Source organism: Necator americanus, chromosome I (genome assembly GCF_031761385.1).
Source record: "Necator americanus strain Aroian chromosome I, whole genome shotgun sequence".
In the NCBI taxonomy this organism is placed as follows: Eukaryota; Metazoa; Nematoda; class Chromadorea; order Rhabditida; family Ancylostomatidae; genus Necator; species Necator americanus.
Window position 1 is genome coordinate 21,877,328 of NC_087371.1, and position 26,413 is coordinate 21,903,740.

Below are 26,413 nucleotides of genomic sequence, written 5' to 3' on the forward strand. Positions count from 1 at the left end.
TCCGCTACGAATATTTGCTTGTATACGCCGCGATCACAGCGGCAAGCGCAACACTTCAACATCGCCCGAGCGGCAGTGGTTCATTTTTCATTTTCCGCGCTCGCTACAAGCTGTATCCTTGGTTTTTTCGTGACCTTGTCGATAGACGCACCGTCAAGCTTTACAACGCATGCGAATACGTTTGTCATGCGTACATCTAACGCATGACACCAGCTGATCTGATTGACACGGCGACTACTTGTCGATTACGAAAACCAGCTGGACGAGTAGCGCTGAGAGGGCGTGAAACGAAGAGACGCAGCGCACGAACAAAGACGGAGGAGAACAAGGGCAGCAGCCACAACAAGAAAATGCGCGCCATCTGCCGAAACTTCCGCCGGCCGGTTCGTCGTGCAGTAAGGTTTGTTGTAAAGCCTTTTGGGCGATTTCAGGCAGACGCATTCAGCCGTTAGCCGAAAACTGCGGCTCACGATGATTTACAGTTATCTCTGAACTGTTGCTCTACGAGGAAGGCGTCAAATAAGCACGCTGCGTGCATGCTTTGCCCCTGGAAGGTTTCTGGTATGGGGAAATAAAAAAGGAGGCTAAACACCAAATTTTTGCTAGTACATTAGTCTTGTTTATTTTGCTGATCTTTTGTTGTTGCTGTGAAGGGTAGACGATTCCCAATAAAGGATTAAGTTTTCTCTTCGAAGTCCTGAAACCAGTAGGACCCTCCACCTTGAAATTTCCTCTCATATTTCATTCCAGAATTTTTTTAAATCTAAATAATTCATTTTGTTCTCGTCTACAGACTGGTTGGAATTTGCCCCTGGTACATACTTATTCAGGATCGGGTGAAGACATCCGAGGGAGTATTTAGGAGAAATTGCTTCACATTCATATAAAGCAAAGAAAGAAAGAGCTAGAACTGGAACCTTTTCATAATCGGCGATTGCTACTCTGCTCAACTTTTTTAGATGCGCTTTACAGTATACTAATGTAAGGCAAATATCTTGTAAGGCTAAATCGGAGCTAAATGTTAAAAGGAACAATTTTACACAGGCGTTTCTTCAGGTGAACCGGAATTCCGTTTGACTTTCAAGGAGTTTGATTTGTGAAACACTGTAGGTAATTGTTGTTTATCGTCTTACGATAGTCGATTTTTGTTTCATATGAAGAATTTTCGTCAAAAAAATCAGCCGATTTGCTTGTTCTAATGTAAGAATGTGTTGCTTAGCATTTCCAAATAGTTTTTTACATTACCATACGTACATTACATTACCATTATCCTTCACTTACGTTCTGAAATTTGCTCGGATTTGTGGATTTTGTAAATGTAATTGGCTAGTGCTATTTTTCACTTTACTTCTTTTCATTCCCATTTCTTAGATTGAAGGATGAGGAATAAAGTGTTTGATCACTTCCTTCTCGGATATGCGAGAATGCTCGAATTCATTTCAAAATCGTGAATTCTCGGATAATTTTCTGAAGTTCCTGACTTTGCTCCTGTACATAGACCTACTTAAGTAGTGACTCCGTGAGGTCCTTTGTCCACTGTTGTAGCATGCGTTAGATTTTTGGGAGAAAGGCGAGTTAATCCGTTATTTGAAGAGATTCACGTCGACGATGTTATGACTTTCCATAATTTCTTATCTGGGCACACGTCATCCGTCATCAGCTGGCGGAATCATTGTTGTGTCGACGCCAAACGTCCCGTCCCCAAAGTGTGAAACCCATTTCTGGCCAGCAGCAAGTATTAAGCTGTTTCGGCAACTTTGTAACCTTGAACGAACAAAGGGCAAACGTTGAAAACCTCTCCATAGCGCCATATTGTCATATGACTAGAAAGAAATGCGATAAAATCAAGGTTAACATTTAAAAAATAAAATTTGCGCAAGTAGAATAAAAATAAGAAAACCGTGGAACCGTTTTCGAACCGCTTCTTCCTAGTAGATCAAATTATGTTGAAAAAAGGAGGAAGGATTTAGTCAACATGCTAACTTAGTTTCGCATTTGCTAAGATTTGTTCAAGTACATATTTCCTGCGAGAATACCATAGGTGTGCGTACTAATATTTACCAGTATTTGTATTTGACTTGAATATTTAATAAAAATTCTTTGAGTATTCTGCAAGATAGTTTTTCATTGCTTACGTTTTCACGCTCACGTTTTTCTGTTCGTCTTCGACTTTTTTTTTGAACGGTAATTTTACGACTAATGTCGATTTATGGCATTTACATCTGTATTTGTATTTACATTTGTACCGAAATCTTAGTGGTATTTCCGTTTTTTGCTGATTATGTATTACATTTATATATTCCTACCATTATATTGTTAGTTTATAAGGCATCCCAGAATAACCGGAACTTCCACTTATCTTGTTGGTTGCGACATAGGAAGTAGTTATTAATTGTTGCAGCATGTGACTTACATGTGACTTACACAAAATAACGCGTCCTTTCAAAAGGATGTAAATGGTCGCATGGAATTTCTGCGTGGAAGGTTCCATCCAGAATAACTGAATGTCCCTATCGTTTATCTCGATCAGTCGCCTAAGTATTGGGTCGCTTTCCTTCCGGGTTTCCACTCCAAGCTTTGCTCTCGCAGCGGATTCGTAATGATCTCCCGTTCGCCTTCAGTCTCTCATATGGAGTCGCTGGCGCTGTCAAGCGAAGCGCACTCTTTTGACTGGACGCACACGGAGTAATTTTTCACTCGTTCATAATGGTGCGTAGTGATGACGGCTTTTTGAGGACTATCTGTCCATAAACGGCGCTTTTTCGGATTAATTCCAGCTGGATATATTACGAGCGAGCCCAGCTCCTTTTTCTCCCGTCATTTGCTTTCTGGAGACTAAAATCTGGAAGGGCTGGCGCTAAGATTCGAATCAGGGGTAATTTGTCGTCATGTATGTATAGATGGTGCACTGTTCCACCTGTAAGTACAGTGATTCTTAATATTTTCTTCACACATACTCATATTCCTATATTCATTTGTTTACATTCGATTCATATATTCACATGCATCAGTGGGGAAGTCGTTCAAATGTGTTCGCTTGCTTCCAAACGCATCAATTGCCATTTCTTGAGACAACTTTTCTTTTTTTTTTGTTTTAGTCATTTTTTTTTGCTTTACTTGATTTTTTTTACGTAACATATGAATAGCAGTATTATTATTCATCACTTTTATTATTTTCATCATTCATTGCAAAGATATAATCTTCTACGAAATGAAGAAAACAACACCAAAAGCTTATGGATGACCGAGGGAGTGGGGAGATAAGGCGTGATTTTAATGACACTATAGGTGTTCTCACGAGTCCTCTTCACTCTCGTTCCTGATCTCGTAAGGACTAGAAGCCCTTAGGTTCTGTAGTAAAGCCGGTGGATACATTATTTCTCGATTACACTTCTTAGCAAGGACTTCCTATGTTGTCACCTAAATTTTTCTCTAAAACGTTCCAAAACACTCCATTGAAATATCCGTGATAATCGTATTTTTTAGTTCGCGTTCCCAGAGTTTTGCCATTAACTTTTTGGCTTTCACTGACTTGTCCAACAACAAAGGAACACACGTCTGCACTAGCTACAAATTTCCTTTTCTTACTCCCTCTTTTGTCTTTGTTTCGTAGGTTGTGTTTCTGTCATGTCGTACAATTCCCTGGTTGCAAACGTGCGGCCAAGTGCACGGAGGTTCCGGAACTCGTCTATCACCGAACAAGTTTTCATTCTCATTCCATTACATTTTCAGACATTCAGTTCGATGTCGTTTTCCTTTTTCTGCTTTTTCCACTTGGCTTGTTTCAGCATTCTTTCCGAAGTTCGTTTGATGAACGGAATAAGTTCAGTTGCTCAAGAACAAGTTATTGCACTCGATACTGCATTCGGGCTACATTTTCTACGATAAAATTTACCGATTGAATGTATAACGTCATCATCGAAACATAGTTATTTCTACGATTTATTCTGTAAGATTCTGAAATACGGCGATGTGGTCGCCTCCATGAGAGCTTGGAAAGTTAGGACATTTGCAAAGTATTCTTTCAACCTAATCGGGAACAGTTAATTATCTTGTAAATGACAATATCCATAATTAAGATCCTACAGAGTCTAATTAGCTGTGTTTGGATGAAATTACTTGTGTTTGGATAAATTTTTGGTAGAATTACACCCTTAATTACCCCCAATTAGGGTTATAATTATTTTATTTGCAGATAACAATTTATTCTTTACTATTCTCGTCGTTGTTGCTCACTTCGTGAATTTTTCTCTGCCATCCTGCCACTAATTATTTACCATTTAAATTTCGCGCGCTACATAATTCATTTTTCATTCATTTTTCATTTTCTTCCATTTTTTTTAAATGATGAAATTTCAATCTGATCTTGCAGAGAGGCTTAAAACGCTTTTTTGTAGAATGACGAGAAGAACAGAGAGGAGTTAAAATTCCGCTTTTTTCCATGCTACGACGAATTTTAGAGGATTCGCATTCGCGACCATCAGAAAATTTCTTTTTACATTCCCTATCATAGTATTTGATTGCCAATGAACATAGCTCTGGGAAAGCAATCATGGAAGCAATGAGGTGTACGGAAGTCTGCTTGAATTTTTTCTCTTCAGGACTACTGGTGAAAGCTCTTTTTTTTTGTTGGTCTCCTCATGTCTTGTCGTAACGTTCAAAAATTTTTTCAAATACGAATATACGAAATAAGCATTTTCCTACATCCAGTCTTCTTCTTTTTTGGAATAGAATGAAAAATTGTCTCCAGTTCTTCATAGGTTATAGATTATGGAGCGGTAGGTTAAGCCTTTTTAGAACGTTTGATACTAGTACAGGGTTCCTATAGATAAAGAATGGCCAGAAATTCCGCGCCAAGCCCGACAATTTGGCAAGAGCTTCCCATCTATCCTATCGTCCTTTGCAGCACTTTTAGTACTTGCTTGTTTGTAGCCAATCGAATCCATAGCTTCTTGCGGGGGCTGGTTTGGATAATGTTCATCTGTACGTAATCACGTCAAACGTCGAACGACACTGCGCAGAATTTCCGACTGATCCGAGAAGTTTTTCTTCAACATTTCAGTAATTTCAGCATTTTTACGATACAGGAAGTTTCTCGTTCTCTTTCCTTGTCTGCATGACCAGAATTGACTTTCCGGGCAGACAACAGGCATGCTGCTTTCTGCCCGTAGTGTCGATACCGAAGCGCACCTGTTCTCCTTTTCAAGGCACCTGCCGCAGGTTTTTGTCGTCTTTGGAACGCACTTTTGAGGCTCGCGCCTATGAGTTCAGCGGCGCTTTCTTGCACTTGCGTTTTTTGCGCGTACGACACTCAGCCTTTTCCAGCTACGCTCCGTCGTTGATCGTCGATCGGTTCTACCCAAGGAGGAACCGTTCGTACGCTGCCGCGCACCACCATCACGTGGTGTGCTCGTCCGGTTCCAGGCGGCGTTTCAGTGCAGTGTTTGCCCCTCCTTGGAACTTTCTCCGCTTTCCGACGTAACAAGCTCAGTCTTACGCATCATTGCCCTGATTCCCGTAATACTGTTGCTGTTGCTCGTTACTGTCGCCACACCAACGCCACTAATTTCGAGAGAATTCGCCAGAGCACGGGCTGTGAACTTTCCTCTTCTTTCAGCGCTCGAAAACCTTCTCGACCTTCGCTTCCTTTCCTTTTTTTGTTGCACTCTACCATTTTCTCTGATTTTTTTTGCTACATCGACCTTGCAAGGAAAAATTCTACGATAACTGCGTTGGCAGATCTAGGACGAGGAAACTCCAACCTATCACGATTTCTTCAAAAAAGTCTTTTGGCTGCGTGATGCGTTTTTAGAACGACGGTGAACAAATTCTTTGTGGGATTTTCTTCCCTATGCTTCGATTCTGGTCATTGTTTTGCGAAAAACAACAGTGTTTCGAATTAAAACATCGGGAATTGACACATGTGGCGATGTTGATTGCGTCATTGGCTCCCGTTTGAAGAATATCGCTTGAAATCGTTGAGATCAGCGTCTTAGTGCTTATTCTAAGCCTCACAGAGAGGATTATAGCACACGGGCGCCACTGATTGCAGCCCTTGAACAGAAATCAAAAAGTAAGCTTTTCAACAGGTCTATGGTACCTTATGAAGTAAGACTAAACGAAGCGGAGGACTTGCATTCGAAGAATGTTTTCCTTTATCTTTCCCTTCCCCTTATTTGTTTATTCTTTTTCCTTTTTTTAGGCCCTCTTCCTCTTGTCTGGATTCACATTTCTTTATAAAAATAATACATCTTCATGGCAGTTTGCATCTCCGTTGTTTGTCGATTCGAACGCGAATTGGAGAAGAATAAAACATCGATCTCACCATCTCTGAGATCCTGAAAAGTGTTGCTTGAAATTCATTCTCACACGGGTTTAGCGCAGTGGTAGAACGACATCGCTGCGACTGCAGGTAGGTGGTTCGAATTTGTGCTAAGCCAACAAGACTTCCCTTGCCCCATTGTCGACAAATTGGTGCCAGTTGTCTGCTGTGAGAATGAAAACACTGACTTCACCTGAAACGGCCAAGAGTTGACGTCGAACACGGCGTATCCTAGAGAGATTGATCATGTCAGGAAATTTACCGGTAATCCTTTCCTGTTCCCGTTTCCGGCGGGGGGGGGGGGGGGCGGAGGGGATGGATTAGATTCTGATTGCAAAGCGGGTGGTGATATTCTCAGACTGATTACCATTCAATTAATCAGCTATTTTTTCTTCTAATGTCGATTATTGCTTTACCGCTTCTGTTACTATTCCTCTACTGCCATTTGTAAGAGCTGTTTTAAGTCTGATCTCCCATCTATGCTTTCTGAAGCGGATTGGAGAGAACTCGAATCACATTCTTACTGACCAAGTGACAGCAACTAATCTGCCAGAAATCCACATTTGCATTTGAAAGGTGTTTAGGTTCGTCATTAACTCATTTCCTTCTAAATGTCAGGATTAAGTGGGTGCGTATGCACATCTATCCATGAGTAAAAGTGCTGAATTTTAGGGAGACATGATTGCATCGATGAAAACACAAATTTCACCACGCATTGTGCAATAATAACGTTGTTCTCGAAACCTACACGTGGTTTTGTTGGATGGTTTTATGTGGATGGTAATGGGATTGATATTGTGGATATTTTCGCTCCGATGATTTATGAGCTCTCGCACGTATGTATGTATAGTACTGTCAGAACGACAGAGACGATACACGGTGCAGTTGCGCAAGCGGCTGCGCTTGAAGCGGCGCGGTTGAGCAGGCGGCTGGGATCGAAGTGGGATCGCGGACTGCAGCGAAGAATGGTGCTAGCAGGGGTCTCCCTCGCTTCTAACCGCCAAACCCCGACGCATCGCTTCGAGCGCATCCGTTTACACAACTACAGCATGCTTCATTTCTTTTTGACCCTACTGCATGTAATCTACTAAGATATTTAAAATACCGAAAATGAAAAGAAAAATTCATCGATGAGAGCAGAAGTCATCAGTACTCATTGCCCTACAGCATTAGCTAACGTTTCTGGTAAATTGTGTCGACAATTTAGAACAACTATACTTAGTAATACTTAATTGTATACTTAGTAAAACAGAAGTAAAGTAGGTACGTGGTAGACTTCAGTACCCATCATGCATCGCCGTACTGGCACAACTGTTAGCCATTTATTCCCACACTTCTTCGTGGTTGAGCATGTGCAAGAGATGCTGCTATCCCTGTCGGAGGCCTTGTGCTGCGCATAGCGAATCCTTTAAACCTGCTGGTTTCCGAAAAACACTTCACTGATGCTTTGCTTCTGTTAAGGTGATGATTCTTTGAAAGCAAGAGAAATTGTGCGACGTACATTAAAAGGGCGTAGCCTTCCCTCCTGAATTTCTTTTTCTTCTGCTTTCATTATGATAGGATAGCGTTTTTGTCCTGCAGGAGTTCTGCTCTGCCACTCTCGCACCTCACAACTCTACAGCATCCGCTACTCAGCCGCAAAGCCGTACATTTGCGGAATTATCCGTGACAATCTTGGAATTTATTATCGAAGAAGAACGTGAATGAGCAGACCTTCAAAATTTGAAGAATTGCCGATTGCACTGATTATCTCGAATTGATACATTTCGTGTATTTGATTGCGCACAGTCGGTCTCGCTAATCGTGTTCAACCGAGTGAGCGCGACGCGACTGCCGCGACTCACGTCCTTTCTCTGCTTGACACGAGGTACATTTTCATTCTGCCCTGACCCAATCTAAGAAACGTTGCGCTCACTCGGCTAAACACTCGTAGCCCTTACTACACTCGATTTGACAGTAGATTGTTTGGAAAAGTCTCATTCAATGGAGCAGTTTCTCGCTTACTCCTTTCCCTCTTTCAAATCCTGTTTTTTTTTCTCGTCCTCTTCCGTCGTGAGGACACGATTTGCCGAAGACTTCTCTTGGCTGTTACAGGTATGCGACCTCGGCGGCATTCAGTGGATAGTGAGACATCAAGTGATTCGTGGTCTGTAATACAGGTACAGTGCTGTTGTTTTTCACGTTCTTTTATTGTTCGATTTTTTTTTGTATTGAGAACCTTCTAAGCGTCTTGGCACTTGGTGGTTCGAGACGAAAGAAAACAACAGAGCTCGTAGTAGCTGTACCTTCTCAAATGATCTCTAACAAGAAGTTGCTTGGACAGTCTCGCTTGGGATGGAAAGGAACGATTTTCTCTGGAGCATCTGTTCCACCACAAACTTGAAGAAAATCCATCACCTTAATTTTTAGGATGGATCTATTCTTGGATCTATTTTTAGGATCTATCTATTCTGTGGATCTATTCTTGGTTATGTGAACTACACATCGAAATATTCCCAGAGAATTTGTGATTAAAAGAAGTTGTACTTGGCTGTGGCTATCTAGTCATCCTATAAATCTTTAAAAATTGAATATGTCCGGGGAATAGAGGACAACCGCTGTTTATCATGTTTTGATCTACTTTAAATAATTCTTTGAAGTGCGCTCAAAACATTATTTTTGTTACTGACGATTCATCTCTTACCATTATTGTGCTTGTGGTCACACTTTTGTCTTGCGCCTTCATTCTGATCAGGAACGCCTCGTCTCGTCTTCGTGACCGTTCAGCGAATTGTCGCAACTGTCGCAACTTTTTGCTAATTCATCATTGCTAACACCACTCAATTTCGCCTCTATTTATTAAACGGATTCTTTTGCAGAAGAACGTGGAGCATCGTGAGCACTCGGGTGACGAAATCGAGTTTGAGCCGTCGGATTCCGAAGAGTGGGACAGCGACAAGGTATTATTTGCAAATGTTGCTGTGAAAAGCCTCCTCATTGTTGGGACCGACATGAACTGGTTCATAGGGCATGGAACGGATGTTTTCAACTCTTTCTCTTGATGTTGCTCCAGAAGCGATACGGCGGTAGAAATTGCTCGCAACAGATCTTTATGGAGACATTTCGTATTTTTTCAGTATCACAGATCTCTGACCTTACAATTGGGTCAAATCAACCTGAAAATAGGTGCATTACCGTGCAAAATCGTATCCGGCATTTACAGTCAGCTGCTGAGGAAAAACCACCAAACAACTGAACAAATATTGATGCATTGTATTGGGAGTAGCGTGATAGAAGCAGTGAAGGTAATGAAATGGAGAACAGATCACTCAAAACACACCTAAAAGTTTTGATCCTATCGAAAGAAAATGATCACGAATACTAAAAAGGATAAAAGGATAAAGTGTCTGGCGTTAATCAATCCGCCTGGGACGCCACCACGTTCACTTCAATTCAGAATCGTTTGAGGTTCACGAACGTGTAACTGGCCTATACAATGACTTGCGGTGGCTAACCGATGTGCCAAGTCAGTGTTTTTATCCTCCCAGACAAGTCTGGTGCCAATTTATCTACCCCTGAGGGATTAAAGGCTTGGTGAGCACTAGGGCGGATTCGAACCTCCGATCGATCTTGCAGGAAACGGAACCTCTAATCGCTACACTACAGCCGTCATCTCATCACTACGTCCATCACAAATATTGTTACAGCAAAGTTTAAAGTTTGTTTTTTAGTTTGTTACAGCGTTTTCGACTCGACTGAAATAGGAATAGCATTAGTGTAAAATATGCTGCGCGAAATATGTGGCTGAATAATGACGTTCGCAGTGAATTACAGCAAAGTGTTTTTCAGTACAATTTTGCAGTGTTCTAGAGACAAATTTCACCTAAATATCTTCCTACGAAATGTGTTATTCCTATTTTCCGTAGTTTTTTGGGAATCAAGCGTGAAAAGTGGTAAATTCTTCTTCTTATTTTTGCATTTTTTCACGCGACTTTAGAGAGGAGCACCACACTTACTACAGTACTTTATTATTGCTTCATACTACAGTATTATATTTACTGACAGCGGCAAAAAAAAAATTGCACTCTAGGGTTTCCCTTGATGTTCTAAAAAGGCAGCGGCAGTTTGTTAATTGCACTACCGTCGTGGAACGAGGAAAAGTGTGAAAATTCGAGATTTTTGGTCGCGCAACGAAATGTCTGTGACTTCGAACAAAGTCCAGTAACTCAGCTAATACATCTCCCTTTTTTTACTTTTTCCACATTTCCTTTCGTTCTCTCAAGAATTAGTTGAGAAATAGCTAGGAAATTTGGTAAAAATTCCTAACGGTTGCCGAAGTAACTCCAAAAATTACCAAATGGCCTCAAAGAACGACAATTTAGTTATTTCTCGGCCCGAACCTTTCTCTAAAATATGCAGCTCTTATTTGGTTACCCTGAGAGGTTTTTTTTTTAAATGTCAAGTTAGAAATGTTTATTTCAACTTGCAAAAATCAGCATGTACGGCACTTATTTCAAAGCAGGGCCAGTGTTTGTCGCTAAAACGATTTCCAAGTCGTGATCAGCGCTATAAATTAAATTTAATTAATCTGTTCATTTCAGTTGTTGTTTTTTTAATCTTGTTTTACTAAGGGGTCATTTTGGGAGGATCGTGTCCCGCTTGACCCTGGTCCCACTGCTTCACTTCGAACGCAGCAGCTTTCGTAATAGCACCGCGCTTCAGGTCTTTTTGACCTGACTGTACTAAATTTCCCCATCCTGACTACGATCATGGATACCGTTCTCGTTTTAGTCGAGAATAACTCGATACCCATCTTTGTTTGTGTTTGTGGATTTCTTTTTTTTGCAGGAGACAGATGACAGCGAAAAGAGTGACGATGAGCATGGTGACTCACTAGAGGAGTTCGATGAGTCCTGTGCCACAGATGACGATGGTGGTGATTGTGAAGTCAGTTCCTCATTGCCTTACAGTTCTTGATTTGTCGAACCCGAAGAGTGAGGAAACGCTATAGTTTCAGAATCTGAAGCACCGATTGTTTGGTTTCAGATTGTTAATGAAGACGAAGCCATGGAGGGGAGCGGCTGTCGCTACTACATACCGTCGGAGAAGATTTGCAGGTCGCTGGATTTACTTGGTTAGTTGGCTCCTGCTATTTTTTCGTCATAATAATCTTTGTCAGGATCGAAGGGTCAGAATCTCATATGTTAGAAGACTATGAAAATGCATAGGTTGTGAATCATTTTTTGTCTTTCGTTTTTCGTGTGCTCGATCGGTTATCACCTTACGCGATAGCCGGTGCGTAGTCTAGTCGTAGAGATCATCTTATTTGATTTTCATCGAAAGTTCGCATATAATTTATCCGTTCGTCGCTGTCTAATAGTTCTCGAGTCAGGAGTCTCATCAGAACAACCTATCCGAATGTGCCCAGATTCATCGTCCTACAGACTCAAGTCTGCGTACTCAAGGAACAACATAGCTGGTTCTCACCCTATGTGATATCGGACGCTAATGCAGCAGGCCACTTCCCGGTCGTGTCTTCTATAGTAGAGCGAATGAGCAGGGACATCCTTCTGTAGCTACATTAGAAGCGTAGACAAAGTGTTCATGTTTTCAACATCTTTCATCCAGTTCCTAGTAAAGTCCTCATTGCGGCATATTCAAGGTCGTAAGCACATAAACAACCACCCATACAGCCTTTTTTGAGTGGACCTCCATGGCGAGCGGCCATGATAGATTCCCCATGGAGCTCTCGAGGAGTCCTTTTCTTTACATGTCAGTTCGGTGACTTTGAACAACGTGCATCACATGCTACCACAATGTTTTGCTCAATTCCCCAATTCAATCAGTGAAATACATTTCCGGCTCATTCGCAAATCGCTACACACGGATGCAGGACGCGTTGAGAAGAGGTGCCTTTTTGATACAGTTTGATGATCCACTCAAACGAAATCATTTCTGGGAAATGGTTGTGTCGCTGGTTCGACACTTGTCCCCCAAGAAGTCGCAAATCCCGTTCTACGTTACAAAGCCTCTTTCTTCGACTCTGCTCCTGGTTGGGACATTTTCAGGCCTGGTAGCGGCAGCTAAAGAGTTATACATTTGCTCTGCCTCTGCATTTGCAAAACAAGTCATGCTGTTGCTTCAAGGTTTTTTGCTGTATACCTGAAACAGTTAACGAACAAATCAAACTCTTTCCTAGTCCGACCTCCTGTCTGCGTAAGTATGCGTTGACAGAATTACCATTTTTTTTACCTCTCCGACCTGCTATATCTATTTCCGCTTGACAGGAAGGGTCTAACGTGGTGATGGAACACGATCCTCTCGAATACGACCCCTCTTCTTCTACTTCTTCTTCTCCTCCTCCTCCTTCTCCAACGTTCTTGCGACAGCTCTCGGTTGCTGCCAATTCAATATATTGGAAATTCCGTGTGTTTCGAGAAAGTAAAATCGAAAATTAGCTGAGGAAAAAATGGTAAATGTGAAATTCGGTAGTTGGCACAAGCGAATGAACTTAAAGTAGTAGGAGAAGCAAACTTGCTGAAATGTTGTTGAAATACTCGTATTAAAATATTCCCATTTTTATTCTATTATAATTATAGAAGAAGGACAAAAAAACAAAGAAAAAATCAACATTTTGTTCCTATCTCGCTATCGCGATCTCCCGGACCTAAAAATGTGCCCAGAATCAGAGCTTTTTGGTCAATAACCCCATTAAACCCGCTTTTACACTGCCGGTCACTCCGTACAATTGAATTTTTCACCTTTTAGAAGTGGTTTCAAGTTTCTAAGTGTTTTGCAAAAATTTTGGGTGTCGAACCTGCATCGTCCCATTGTCAACACATTGTGCATTGTCAAAGGGAAATGTTGATGCAAGTACTTTTTGCTTCTTCATTGATTTGAGTGCTATCTGGCTACATCCGGCTTACAACTTTCTATTATAGCTCAAATTTTTAGTTCAGAGTGCAATAACGTGGACTACGGGGCTTCTCTTCCTAGAAACCTTGTTAAGGAAGCAAATAATTTCTGTTCAAGGTGAGAATGACTGCTTCCAGATGCGGAATGCTGTTCGAACTTCGACGAAGTGATACGATTTGTATTTCCATCGAAGAGAGATGCAACTCGGGCTGTCGCGCTCATCTTCTTCGTTGCATCCACAGCACTTCTTTTGGCGAGGAGCCCGCGTCTAGCCGAGATCGACGAAGATCACTCGACTGAGGTGTGTATCATTCTGAATTTCCTTTTTCTTCTTTCTTTTTTCCGGCTTTTTCAAACCTACGTTTCTCTTCTGCAGGTTTTTGCTTCCGGTCTGCAGAGCCGGGAGGACCTCGGGCGAGATTTTGCTCCGTTGCTTCGCCGTCGACGTCGCTCTAATTTCTCTGAAACGGTATTTTGAGGGTCAATGAAGACAACCACGTGATATGATTGTGTTTCTGAATGTTTCAGTGTAACCGCTGGCAGGTGTCTGTTTGGTCAGCAACTCCGTCATGGAGCACGGCGGAACCAGCAACAGTCCCTGCCACGTTACTTCCTGCTATTTTCAATTCTTCGCCAACAGTAGAGGTGAATTCATTCGGTGAACATGGGGTAGGCGATAGAAACCTGCAGAGTTGCCCCGACCCCCAACCAACGTCCTCTCTTGAAATACTGAAATTCACTTTGTAGAATTAAATCTTTGTAATCTCTGTTTCCATCTTCCTCCACCGTTTTTCAACTATTAGTTACTTTTTTTATTTCAAGATTGCAGTTGATGTGATCTTAGAAATACTGCACAGTCGTGTCCACGTATTTTTTCTTCAAAAAAGTGCAAAAGTGTTAAAAAGCTGGGAAAGGGATCTCTGAAGAAACCCGTCGACCCCATCTGGCTATCGATCGGTCGTCATATCGACTGAGGGGCGGGCTATGGCCCATCTCCGTAATGCGTCACACCGGTACAACATACGTACGACGCGTGTCCGTCTAAGCATTGTTGCACCATAAATCACAGTTTTTGGTCCGAGATATACATCATTTTTTAAATTCTGCTATTCAGTTCTGCTTGTTGCCAACAGTAAAAAAAGTCAATTAACAATAACTTCTGATCTTTGAACACTGATTTTATTCTCCAACGATTTTGCCCAACACTTTCCTTTGCTAGCTTTTTCTTCGCATTCCGTGTTCTGCCCATATTCTCTATTTCCTTATCATTCGAAACAGATATTTCGCTCTCAAATACATCACGGGGCGGAAATTTAGTCCCCAAGACCATAACTCCAGCACATATAAAAGTCCTACAAAATTTAACGTACAGTGTTTCACAGATTAGTGTGACGGTCCGTGACATGCTGATCATTCCTCTGATTGCAGATCAATGAAGACGGATTCTTTTCACGTCCTACAATGAGGGTTTCCGCGATCTCCATTTCTCACTATGCTAAGGTAAGATAACCAAACTCCTTTGGATTTGTTGGGAATGGGATGCACATGCTCTCAATTCTACATCTAAAACAGTCTGCAAAGAAGAGCTCGTGGCTATCAAGATTATTTGAATGTTAAAGGCAGCATGCCACGAATCTGGGCTGGTACGGATTTCAGGTGGAGCATCCGTCGTAGATTATGGAGACCGAGGTGGTCCCGCTCATTTCTCCGTGCATCACTGCCAACAGCCGCCTCCAGAATGCTGTTTTTTACGACACCTTCTATGGCAGCGCGCCACCCTTGCACGCGTAGCGTCCCTTGTTGCCTATCGGGGGAGTCCGAATTGATTTTCGACGAATCGCAGGGCGGAGGCGGCGCAAGGGGTGGAGCGTTGTAATAGATGGCGTCGTCGGAGTGGAACTACCCCCGTCTCTATAATCTACGACCCCGTATACGAATACTCCACCTGAAATCCGCACCACCTCGGATTCGTGGTACGCTGTCTTTGAACGGCAAACTGTCTTTGAGTCTTGCGGGAAAGCTTTCGACGTCAGTTCAAGATTGTGGAGGGTTTAGTGAACGATAATGTTCTATATGAAAGGAAACCGCTGCACGTCAGTGTGCTGATATTCCTACATAAATCTGATAGCAATTTATCTGCTCTCGAGTAAGGAAAGGCTTTGTGGATCTTTACAGTTGCCGAACTACCAGGCGTTGTAGTGACGACGTTTGCCACTACGCTACATTCTCACGTTTCAAGTTCCGGAAAGGGCTGCCTCCTTCAAATATATGTTGGAAAAGATAGTTTTTGTCGTTTTTCACTCTGCGAAGATTCAAGGTTCCGAAGCGAAGACGACTGTACGCCCACCATCTCTTCTCATCTCTCCGGCCGCACAGCAACACCAAGACAGCAGAACCCATCTATTTGGATTGGACTTTCTCGGATTTTGGGACTAGCTCATGCCTGAGTGCTTGTAGCATCGAGCGGTAGAGATGGAGATTTCACCTCGGGCATCTGAGTGAAGGCAGTGTGGGTGGTAGAACACCCGTCTGTAATCGTTGCGTCTAGAAATAGAAGTGTAAACTCGTCAGAATCACCCACCTGCTAATGGAAAAGATGGAATAATTGTGGAGGAAGAAACTCGTTTTCGGTATTCGTAACCGTTTGCACTTTTCACGATTCAGAGAAACACGATTCACGTATGTGTCAACTTACCTACGGTATGATTCATGATTTACGACGTTTCCTAATGTTTGACGCATGCCAGACCGGTGTGTTTGAGATTGCCGTGATTGGCTTCCAGTCTTATCTTCACGCTAAGACTTCAATGTGTTCCGAATTTTATCCCATAGGCGTTCAGGATAATCCTTAAGAAGTTTCTTCAAAAAAAAATCTTCTAGGCATTTCATAAGTGTAGTATTTTCCTCACGTGCGCCTATGTTATCTTATCTTTTTTCTGGAACATATCGAACAGAATGAAGGAAGATGTATTCCAAAAAATCCTAGCAACCTATCCATATAATCTTCCCACTTCTATCTCGTGCTGAGCGCCTACCTCAGAGAATTCGCCTTTCAAATCGGTTTTCCTGGAAGAAAATTGAGAACTCCGCCGTTGGGTAGGAGTTCTGCTGTTTCCAGGGATCGATGAGACCGTGAAAAACTTCTTCATTGCCTCGTCGACTCACGAGTGTTTGTAATAGAGAATGCACGTAGCACGTACGCATGCACGCCCTTATCGTTTCTATTCTCGTGGAAATATCACCACTATATCTCTGATTTCATGAGTTGTAGGATCTCTGTGAAAAGTTGTGGATTTCATTGGAAAGTAGGATCATTGTTATTGACTCGTTTAAAGTAACTTAATTCATAACTCATTATATTTTGCTGTTAATAGCCTTCGTTGCTTGGATTTCTCCCACTATTCCTTCATAGAGCAATGATTCGTGGGGTTATTAAAGCCTAAAACTGCATAGTAATAAACCGATTTGTGATGATCACTGGGTGAACAACGGTGCCCTTGATGGAGATTAGTCTCATCCTTCTTGGTGAGCCTCGAGCGTGTTAGATAAATGTTAGACACTTGATAAACTTATGAATAAGAAACGTTAGGAATCTGCAGCTCATACGGCGCTCTCCCGGCTGACCTTCCGTGTTTGATGTAATTCCTAATACGAGAGAGACCCAAATCCCAAAGAAAAAAAGCTGAATCATAAGATGGCTAGGAGTGCAACACAAGGAATTGTGCGAAGTTAGAGAACTTCTTCTTTCGACTATTCTTGTCACAGAATCAGGAATTTATTGAAGTGTGTTTTCCTAGAGCTGAATGAACGAATGTCACTTTCCGTTCGACCATAAGCGAAAATGCTCCGCCCGTCCTCAAAAACGTTATGTTTCAGCCTCGAAACGTGTGTCGGCAGGAGGACGTTCGTCGTCGACGACCAACGGCTGCGTTCGCTTCGATTTCCGACGAGGTAACGTTTTCTGCTCCTTCTCTGCTGCTGGGCGAGGCGATTGCAAGAGGCTGCAAGTTCGTGCTGCGTCTAGGATAAATCGATAACGGTTTTTTGCATTGCGGCTTCGCATCCCCTCCACTGATGATTCAAACAAAAAGATGTACTCTATGCAATCGCGATGAGCGCCGCTATTCCTTCTGTTCTGTCCTCATTTTAACTTCCATGTCAGATCAACGCTAACTCATGGATCGCCGCGCCGTATCTGCTCGCCGCTCCGATATCGATCTCTCGGATGGCTAAGGTAAGTCAGCGTTTTGGATTCGATGCGTCGGGCTGTTCCCTCCTTTTCCGCTCAGCAAACCTTTCCAGCAGCGGCGCGACGTCTGCAACCAGCAAGTGAGGCGTGAAAAAGCGTCGCCTTCGCCAAGGACTGGTCGCGCGCAGAAGGTAGGACACTTTTCTCCTTCGGTAACCCTACTACAATTAGATCAACTGTGCACGCAGTTACTGTAATATCGACTTCATCAACTTTCGAGCAATATTAACTCTAAGAATGAGGATCTAAGAATTTTCTGCAAAGACCATTCCACGCTTTTTCACTCGATAAATTCGGGATTATAAACCACCCGCTTAGCCAGTTAATTTCATTGAAATCTGCTGAAGGAAATCGTTTTCCTAAGACCCCGGAAATCTCGGAAAAGTCATTAATCAACTGTTTTTAGTGGTTCTCTCTTCTGGCCATGCATTTCGAATGCGCTACCCACTTCATGTGTGCTGACGCTTAATGTCCTCCCACTGGCAGCCCCCGCTTGCTTCCGGTTTTCTGTCATAAGCTATTTCCGGTGCTCGTCTCGGAGGCCAATGGGAAGTGTTCAGAGCTTGACTCTTTCACCGAGTTCTGTTGCTGCTGTAATGGAAGAAGAAAACGAACAAGGGGCTCCACTCGTGCAAATGCACGCCGCACCGACACATAAAATCACGAAAAGTGACAAGTGACAGACATATCACACACATCGTCCACATCACCGGCGTGTGTGCTCGCCTGCGTGTCTGCTCCTCTTGCATGAGTTTGGTCAGAATGACTAAGCGTCGTAACAAGTCACTGTTTTTGCAGGAGAAAACGATTGTGCGGAGTGGTCCGGGTGTCACGGTGAAGCGATCCTGTGGAAATAAAAGCGGCATGCTGCGCCAGCCAACCATCTCACACAAGGAGGCTGGCCAAGTTACGTTCTCGTGCGCTACTACTCGGATGTTTTCTTTTTTGCCGCCAGCAGCGCGTCATCGCTAACGGAGTTTCATCATTTTCGTCCGAACTAATAAAGAAACAGCAGAGCTATACATGCGCACTGATCGATTCAGCCTAGGCGGTGCAAATGCGGTATGGCCACGAGGTTTTTCGTCAAAACTCTGACTATGAGCTCAATTGAGCGATCATCTCACTTGAAAACTACAGCAGGATCAGCTGATTTTCTGCGTTATTGCTGGATTGTTATTGTAAACTCCGTTGTCCTCGATGAAAGAACGCAGGAGCGACGAAACAAATGGAAGAACAACAGATGTGCTGCGCGCAGCTACAAGAAATGTCTCGACGCAGAAACATCTGCGTCGAGACGGTTGCGCAGCATAACAGACAACATTTCATGCTGTTCTGTTCGACATTAACTTGGTTGAATGATTTGATGACTTCAGCCTATCCACCGTGTGGCTGAAACAACCAGGAATCAGTTGAGAGGGATCGTTCTCAGCGGTACTATTGACTGCAAGAGTTACGTCATGAGTTACGAATAACCATATCTCTTAATTTTCATTTTCTGAAATCCTTGCGTAGTTTGTCCTTACTCCTATTCCTAATTAAAGGCATCACCCCACGAATCTGGGGTGGTGCGGGTTTCAGGTGGGTTGTGCCTCTACGGAGTTGTAGATTATGGGGAGGAAGGTGACTTCGTCCATTTCTTCTTAATCGCCGCAAAAAAAAAACGGCTCGGAAGATACGGCGCGTGTTTTAAGCTGGCGCGCTCCAATCGAACTCGTTGTGAAAAATAGTGCGCCAGAACGCCCGAAGCCGTATCTTCCGGGCTGTTTTTTTACGGAAATTAGGGAGAAATGGGCGGAATCGCCCGCTTTCCATAACCCACTTGAGATGCGCACCACCCCAGATTCGTGTGGTGATGCCTTAAATCCATGAATGGAGTAAATAAGTAGTACAGCAATAGAAATATAAAGTAAAAAAAGACAAAGTCACTGGCGTATCAATTGACTTGGGATACACCAACGTCTTTTACTGCAATCCGAAATCGTTGAGGTTTTGGATCGCGTGTTGGCCTGTACAATGACTTGCGGGGGCCAGCAGATGATCAATTCGGTGTTTTTATCCTCCCAGACAAGTCTAGTACCAATTGAACACCGGATGGATGAAAGGCTTGGTTTGCACTAGGGCGGTTTCGAACCCTCGGCTACAACGGACCTCTAACCGACTGTGCAACACCCGCCCCGCAATAAAAGTATACCGTTGTCAAATCTGAGAAATTTCCCCAATTATCTCTATTCTCATGAAATATCTAGGATGCATTTTCTTGTTTCACTATTCAGCTAAGAAAAACCACATTCTCGTGGCAGCATCTATAGAGTGTGTACAAAAGTAGATTTATAATTCTTACTACAGATAAGTGACTTTATTGCGTGAAAACAAGAATAACATAAAGTAAGAAGTGTCCGGCGTTAATCAATTCGCTTGGGATGCGCCTACACGTCCGACTTCAATTCGAAATCGTTTGAGGTATTCGAACACGTGGGCGGCTTATATAATGATTTGCGAAGGCCGAATACTGCCACGCCTATCCTTCCCAAACAAGTCTGGTGCTAGCTTATCGACCTTTGAGGGCTGAACGACTTCGTTCGCCTACCACGGTTTCGAACCATCGTCGGTGCAGTCGCAGCCGAACCTCTTACCACTGCACTATACTCGTCGAAGAATGACATACGTATCACAATTATGTGCTTCTGCCCCTTAAATGCTCAAATTGCCGAATTATACTTTCTTTTTCTTTTTGCTTTGCATATCTATCTTGCGCACGTTTTGAAAACAAATCAAATCGCGAGTTTTAAACAAGTTTATTTTTTTTAAAGTAGCTTTAAGTAAATTGCTAAAAAATGTAGTGTTGGCGTTGTTGAAATAAAGAGGTATCCGTTGCCATTTCAGCCAGTCTTTTCTTTTCAAGCACAGCAGCAATTTGAACACAAAGAGCGGTCATTCAAATGGCTTTGTTCTCGAAGTCACTCTTCTCGTTTCAAATTTTTTAGATCCATAAGCATCCAACGAATGCGAGGGGATTGCTATGAACTTGATTTTATTGCCTCGCTACTTTGTTAAAAGCCGTTGTGCTCTCACAAACAGCCAGTGAATGCAGTTTTAGAACAGTCCTATGATTTTCTTCCCTGTTCTTTGACTCAAAAATATTAGCATCGGCTTATCTTTCACATCACTGGTGCTACTAAACCTCATTCAACCTCCAATCGTTAACAAATTCTAGGAAATTCATTCTTTGAAACTCCAAGATCCACTGAAAATGCTTACCGGACGACGTCTACCTAGAATCGCATACAAGAAGGCGCCATGCGTCGCTTACAAAGGTAATCCTCGAATTTTGTTGGTGAACTTCACAAATCATGCATGTGATTCGTCATATCCATAAATCGAGTGTAGGAGAGAATTTCTCTTGTGGACAGAGGCACCGACGACCTCTATGGATCTAGCTTGACATGGAATGAAGGGATTATGGCGTAATTGAATGAATCCACGTCAATGTCTGGTTGTAGTACGGTGCTCAACGATTTCAATAAGCCTCTGGGTGCAAACTTTGCGTCTTACTTTTACCAGCTGAGATTATCCATTGTTTTCAGCCTTTCTTCGAACTGTAAACACAAATTTAGAGTTCTTTTCAAGCGCGAGACGCATTACTTCATCTGGTAGCCAGCTTAGTAAGGAAATATGCGAGATTGACCCGATGGCAATTCAAATTCCTTGCAAATCATTGTAAAGCATAAATCATTGCTTGAAAAACTCGTAGTTATGCGTCATTACCCAGATGATTCACCGGAATGTTCGCGAAACTTGTCTTATTATAGAAATCACAATACGAGTAAATTTTGGGAATCCCGCGGATCTATAGTCCATCCTTCTCCGGATCCCGGCACGTATTTCTTGGATCTTCCGTGTCTCCTTGTACAATGAGGTAATGAGAAGAATGTTTGGATCTCCGACACATTTCTCCTCTCTCTCTTTCGCTTCCTCTGGTTGGAAGTTCCACCTCGATGCCCGAAATGTTTTTTTTTATTCCCGAATTGGCTGCTTGGAAATTAAGTCATTGGTCAAGTGAAGGCTACATTACCAGATCCTGCCCAAATCTACCAGATATATTTTAGAGCAGAAAATTTTCTTCTCGTGTCCTTCCACGCATGATTTACTATTTCAGATCTTGGAACTCACAAAACTCTCTCCGGAAAGCTCAAGAAATTAAATCTATTGAATACGTAGCTTTCTCGATTGGCTTGAGCTGTAACCAAGATTGGTACGGATCTTTATCCATTGAAATCTAGTAGATTCGGGATTTGAAATGTATTGAATATCTCAAAAAAACCACTGTACTAGTAACTTCTCTTTATACAAGAAGCACCCCGATTGGCTCACAGCGCAACCGACCTGGTCAACTCAGAGCCGATACCCTGAGAAGTGGAGCAAAATTGTCCAGATTTGTGTTTTTCGCTGCTTAACGTTGATTTGTTCTGCGATACGATAGTAACATTTCCTTGAGCTTCCTCTGCTTTTGTACTGTCAGTTGCTCGAAATCGTGCTGGATCCACCAAGACTTTCATTCTTCCGAGTCAATAAAGTGGTAACAGACGTGTTGGAGAGGACAAGAACCACTGCATCGATTTACCGGATAGTTCCCATAAATCATTATATAGGTCGGGCGCTCGTACATAAACCACAAAGGATTGGGGATTTGCGTTGGCGCGGTCCCGAAAGGATTGGTCAACGCCGGGACTTTATCCTTTATAATTTATCACCTTTGTGATCACCTCTGAATGTTCTTACATTTACGTTTTTCTTGCACCTTCCGCACACAACGCTAGTGACCCTATGCAGAAGTGGTGGATTCGAAACACAAGGAAGTTGCTAATGTAGAACGAGAGAAGGGACCGGACATAGATACATAAGACATAGATAAGGGACCGGATTGGTCGTTAAACGTTTCGCACTTTCAAGACTACAGGAGTAGGATTGCAGAGGCAGAGGCTGTGATACCACGAAGTATTCATATCTTATAATCTCCTAAGCATTCAGCTGTGATCGCAGGATGAGTTCCAGATATAATTATTTTAGCACAAGATCAAGACTTAATTTCTCCCGGCATGTTTTTTCTTTATTCAGATCTTAAGTCCGTCCCCAATCGTCGTCCACCCAAACGCCCATTTTCTTCCAAGAAACTGATGCATGGTCCATGTTATTCTGTCTCTCCACCATGTATCGATAAAAATGCAACCACGAAGCGCTACAAAGGTTGGTTCAATAAGAATTGCAGATGATTGACAAAAGATAGATCAGCGACAAAAGTCCTCTTCAGCTAACATAAATCTTTCTGTCAGCTTGTCAGCGGTTTCCGTATTTGCACAAATGTCAGCCTTTAATCGAGCACTAGAACGAGCGAGCTGCTCGAGTGTTAGCTAGCGTATACATGACAGATGTCCTGAGAAATGGAATAGTCGAGCGAGTTTTTGAGCGCTTTACCTTCGCGAGCATGGTTGTGATAAATGAGCTGCAGCCTGCCATAAGAACCAGCTAGAACTTTCTCAAGTGCTCAGACTCCTTTATGGGCTTTGTATTTTTGGTCCAACTCCAACTGCTCCAATCCTCGGAAGTAGAGCAACGTACACCCTGACGTGGATTTTTTAAACAATGTTTGGAATTGATGGCAAATCTAGGAGATTTCCAAAAGGTTCTTCCAAAAACCACTTAGGATCTCCTATCAGTTAGATTTAAATAGCATTAATTCAAAAGATTTTGCTTCCCAGTCATTACTGCATTATACAAGGAATGAAGAAAAAGGTTTTTCTAATGTAACCCGAAAAAAATGTTTAGGTTGGATCTTCAAATTTTTCCCATCTCTGATATATTGGCGATAATCGTTATACATTGTAAAAGTGGTCAAAATTATGCCAAGTAATGGTTTCTTCTTCTTTTCCGTTCAAGATCACATAGTTGTCTTTTTGATCCATCTGAGTTCCTAAGGGAATTAACTAAAACTACTTGACATCTCCTTGCGTGCTCTTTTTTTCCTTTTTTTAAACTAGGACTAACTGTAGTCGCACCAGTCGCATTCAATAGTCATTCATCCAAGAGAATTTGCCTTTATTGACATCGTCAAAGCTATCACACTTATATATTTTTGATTTAAACTGCACGCTTCACTGTGTATGAAACAAAAAGTAAATAAAAGAGCATCAGTCTCAAACGGTCCTCACACGGGAAAATGGGATTGTCATCAGTCGGTGGTTACTGTCAATCGAAGTTATGGTAGCAGGCCACAAAGTTGAATTGTAGAACGATTTTCCAACTTCTATTTTTCAGGCGTTAAAGCAGTTCTGACTCGTTCAACGAACAGACAACTGGCCACATACAAAAAACGCCCACCAATGCCATCCTTGCCTCGTTTACACCGACCCTGTGTGGACAATAAAGACGTGGTGAAGTGCTGGAAAACACTCGACCAACGGCTCGAACTCCAACCGAACTACCGCAGCACAAAGAAGCACCTCGATTGGTTCACACGACGTGGTCAAATCAGAGCCGATAATCGGCGACTTTAAGCAAAACTGTCCATATTTACAATTTTTTAGCGCTTAAATTTAATTTTATCCTGCGGAATCACCATATACCCTCAAAGGAAGATTTTAAACCGTGGGACAATCGTAGATTCCACCGCTAGATTCGTAGCTATGCCTCCGTTTATTTGACTATTGTTGCCTTTCCGGTGATAACAAGCCAGGCACGATCTGGTTCGGGACGCTCCTTCTAGTGCACGGCATAAATCTGCTACCTTTACTGACTCATATCCCTTTTTCTTACTACTAAAGGCTGTAGTTCTTATTCGGTGAAAAGCGAAATTTACGCGGAAAAGCTGCTCGCGTTTCTGTGCAGCGAGTGCCGAACCAGACTGTGCGGCTGTATGATTTGTGTGTTGCCCTTGGTCCTAGACTACTTTGTGTACATACATCAGTAGATTCCCGCTAGAGACCCTAGTTCAATTGTGGCGTTCAGCATTTCGGTGAGCCGAGTGCCGTGCTCCGCTCGCTACGATAAAGAAAAACTGTACTCTTGCTTAGCATAATATCCAGTTCCTTGTGAGCTTCGCAGCTGAACGTGCGTGACTTTGTGACCTACTTCTGCTTTCTGTGAGGCCTAAGCCCAGCGGCAAGCGCTCTCCCATCTCTCTCACCTCCAAACCCTAAAGCCTCTGCGCCCCTCGGAGGGGAATAGAACCGCCAATGCCTCCTTGTCACCTACCTTCACATCATAGCATCACTCCTCGGTTCATCCATGCTTACCTACTGTACATTTCCTGCCTTCTACCAGCATAAGTACTCCGTTCTCGCGCGATGACTTATACCTTGTTACTCGTTGCTTTCAAATACCTCCAGTTCCACGCCCCGCATTGACCAGCGAGAGCAAAGTATAATCAATGTCAGAAATCCGTCATTCTTGTCATTACACAACAATAAATGCTTACCACGACAGCAGCTCCACATTTTAACGCAGAAAACTGACCGAATACATTGCTCGACAGATTGCGGCCTTGCTCTTCACGTGCGCACGTGCTGTCGCTTTAAACACACACAAAATGCATTATTGGTCGAAGTCGAAGCAGAGGTCCAGATTCTGCCAACACCGCTGACAGAGTTTCGCTTTCTAACAAAAGTGACTTCAGTGGGAAAGTGATGAATAACTGCTTGAAAGTAGAATCCGAGGAGATCTTCGACGTTGAGTTCTTTTCGATAGTAGGAAGGTTTTAGCAAATAATTAGCAAGCAAGTGTTCCAACGAAACCAGAAAACGCTCTACAAATTCACGAATCCGAGGCGTCAGATGAAATGGCCAGGGATTTTTTTTCAAGCATCGATACTCTTTACACTCGTAGAATCGACAAGATGGATCCTCGAAGGATGGATTCCATTAGTCGTACGAGTGTAAAGAGTTTACTGAGTAATTTTAACGCATCTCCAACTTAAAAGGTTTCAGTCAATCCTCAGTGAAAATAGTTGTCTCGTCGGGCAAACAGGCTTCCAGTGCTTCTAAAGCATCCGATTCCTGTATTTTTGGTTGGCGTTTTGCGTTTCTGCCGTGATGCTTGCGAATTCAATTCCGATCCTTACGTACTTATGGGAAGAACCCAAGATAGGAATCACTCCCGAATGATGCGTTTGGTTTGTGGTCGAACCTGTTTCAGACTTTGATGATATCTTTAACTGTACGCTAAGGCTTCAGCACAACCATTGCTTTGGAATGACATTTCAAGAAAGAAAGAAGCTAACTGCGAGCTATGTTAACGCTAGCGGTAATCGTCCTTGTGGGAAAAATAACACAGTTGCATTGCAGAGTTTTGTAATGGTTTATATCTTAGATGATGGCCAGAGATCATCGAAAACTGGTAAGGATGTAGAAAGCGTGGATTGTTCAGTCGGGTGGAAGCAATGCGTTTGCCACAACGTATGCTCCTTCTTCTTACTCTGAAGTAACTCTGTTTTACGCAAGCTGTGCCCATGCGAACGTTGCGAGAGCTCCAGGATACGGTATCACGTGGGTGAAAGGGAGACGTCAGCTGAACTTACGAACATTATGGTACACACTCGAGCGAACGATATCTGGGAACTCGGTCCAAGAATAGAAGTTGTGCATCGTGACAAATTTCACCCTTTGTTTTTTTAAGACAAACAAAAGCAAATCAGGGCAGTCCGGTCAAAACGTTCTGATTTAAATTTTAGCATCTTGAGCTATGAAGCGACGAGCTGCATCTCAACAGCTTGTTGATAACAAGCGTGTTTATATCATGGCACAGTTAATGTCAGGCTTTCAGCCCCACAGTGAGTTGGGCGAGTGTCTCATCGCTCAGACATTTGTGGATCGGTCGGATCCCTAGTGGAATACAGCACAGAGAAAGAGAATTTATGTCCTAAATGGATGCCCCTTAGAATAAATCTCCCCTGTTTC

At 42.7% G+C, this 26,413-nt stretch overlaps 1 protein-coding gene across 2 annotated transcripts; it reads left to right on the forward strand.

Moving 5' to 3' along the window:
- Positions 1–203: 203 nt before the first annotated feature.
- RB195_006473 (uncharacterized protein) lies at positions 204–24,016 on the forward strand (the record flags this gene model as incomplete). Of its 2 annotated transcripts, XM_064179568.1 has the most annotated exons (16): positions 204–383; positions 7,904–8,021; positions 8,417–8,481; positions 9,181–9,261; positions 11,150–11,248; positions 11,348–11,435; positions 13,354–13,517; positions 13,593–13,685; positions 13,745–13,861; positions 14,645–14,716; positions 17,093–17,167; positions 17,379–17,450; positions 17,519–17,596; positions 20,680–20,779; positions 22,581–22,709; positions 23,778–24,016. In XM_064179568.1, the coding sequence occupies 16 exons, from the start codon at positions 204–206 to the stop codon at positions 24,014–24,016; spliced, it is 1,770 nt and encodes a 589-aa protein (XP_064036512.1). The 2 variants fall into 2 exon arrangements, with proteins under 2 accessions (XP_064036512.1, XP_064036513.1); XM_064179567.1 differs by lacking the exons at positions 204–383; positions 7,904–8,021 and having other exon boundaries at positions 8,419–8,481.
- Between the last annotated feature and the right edge of the window lie 2,397 nt (positions 24,017–26,413).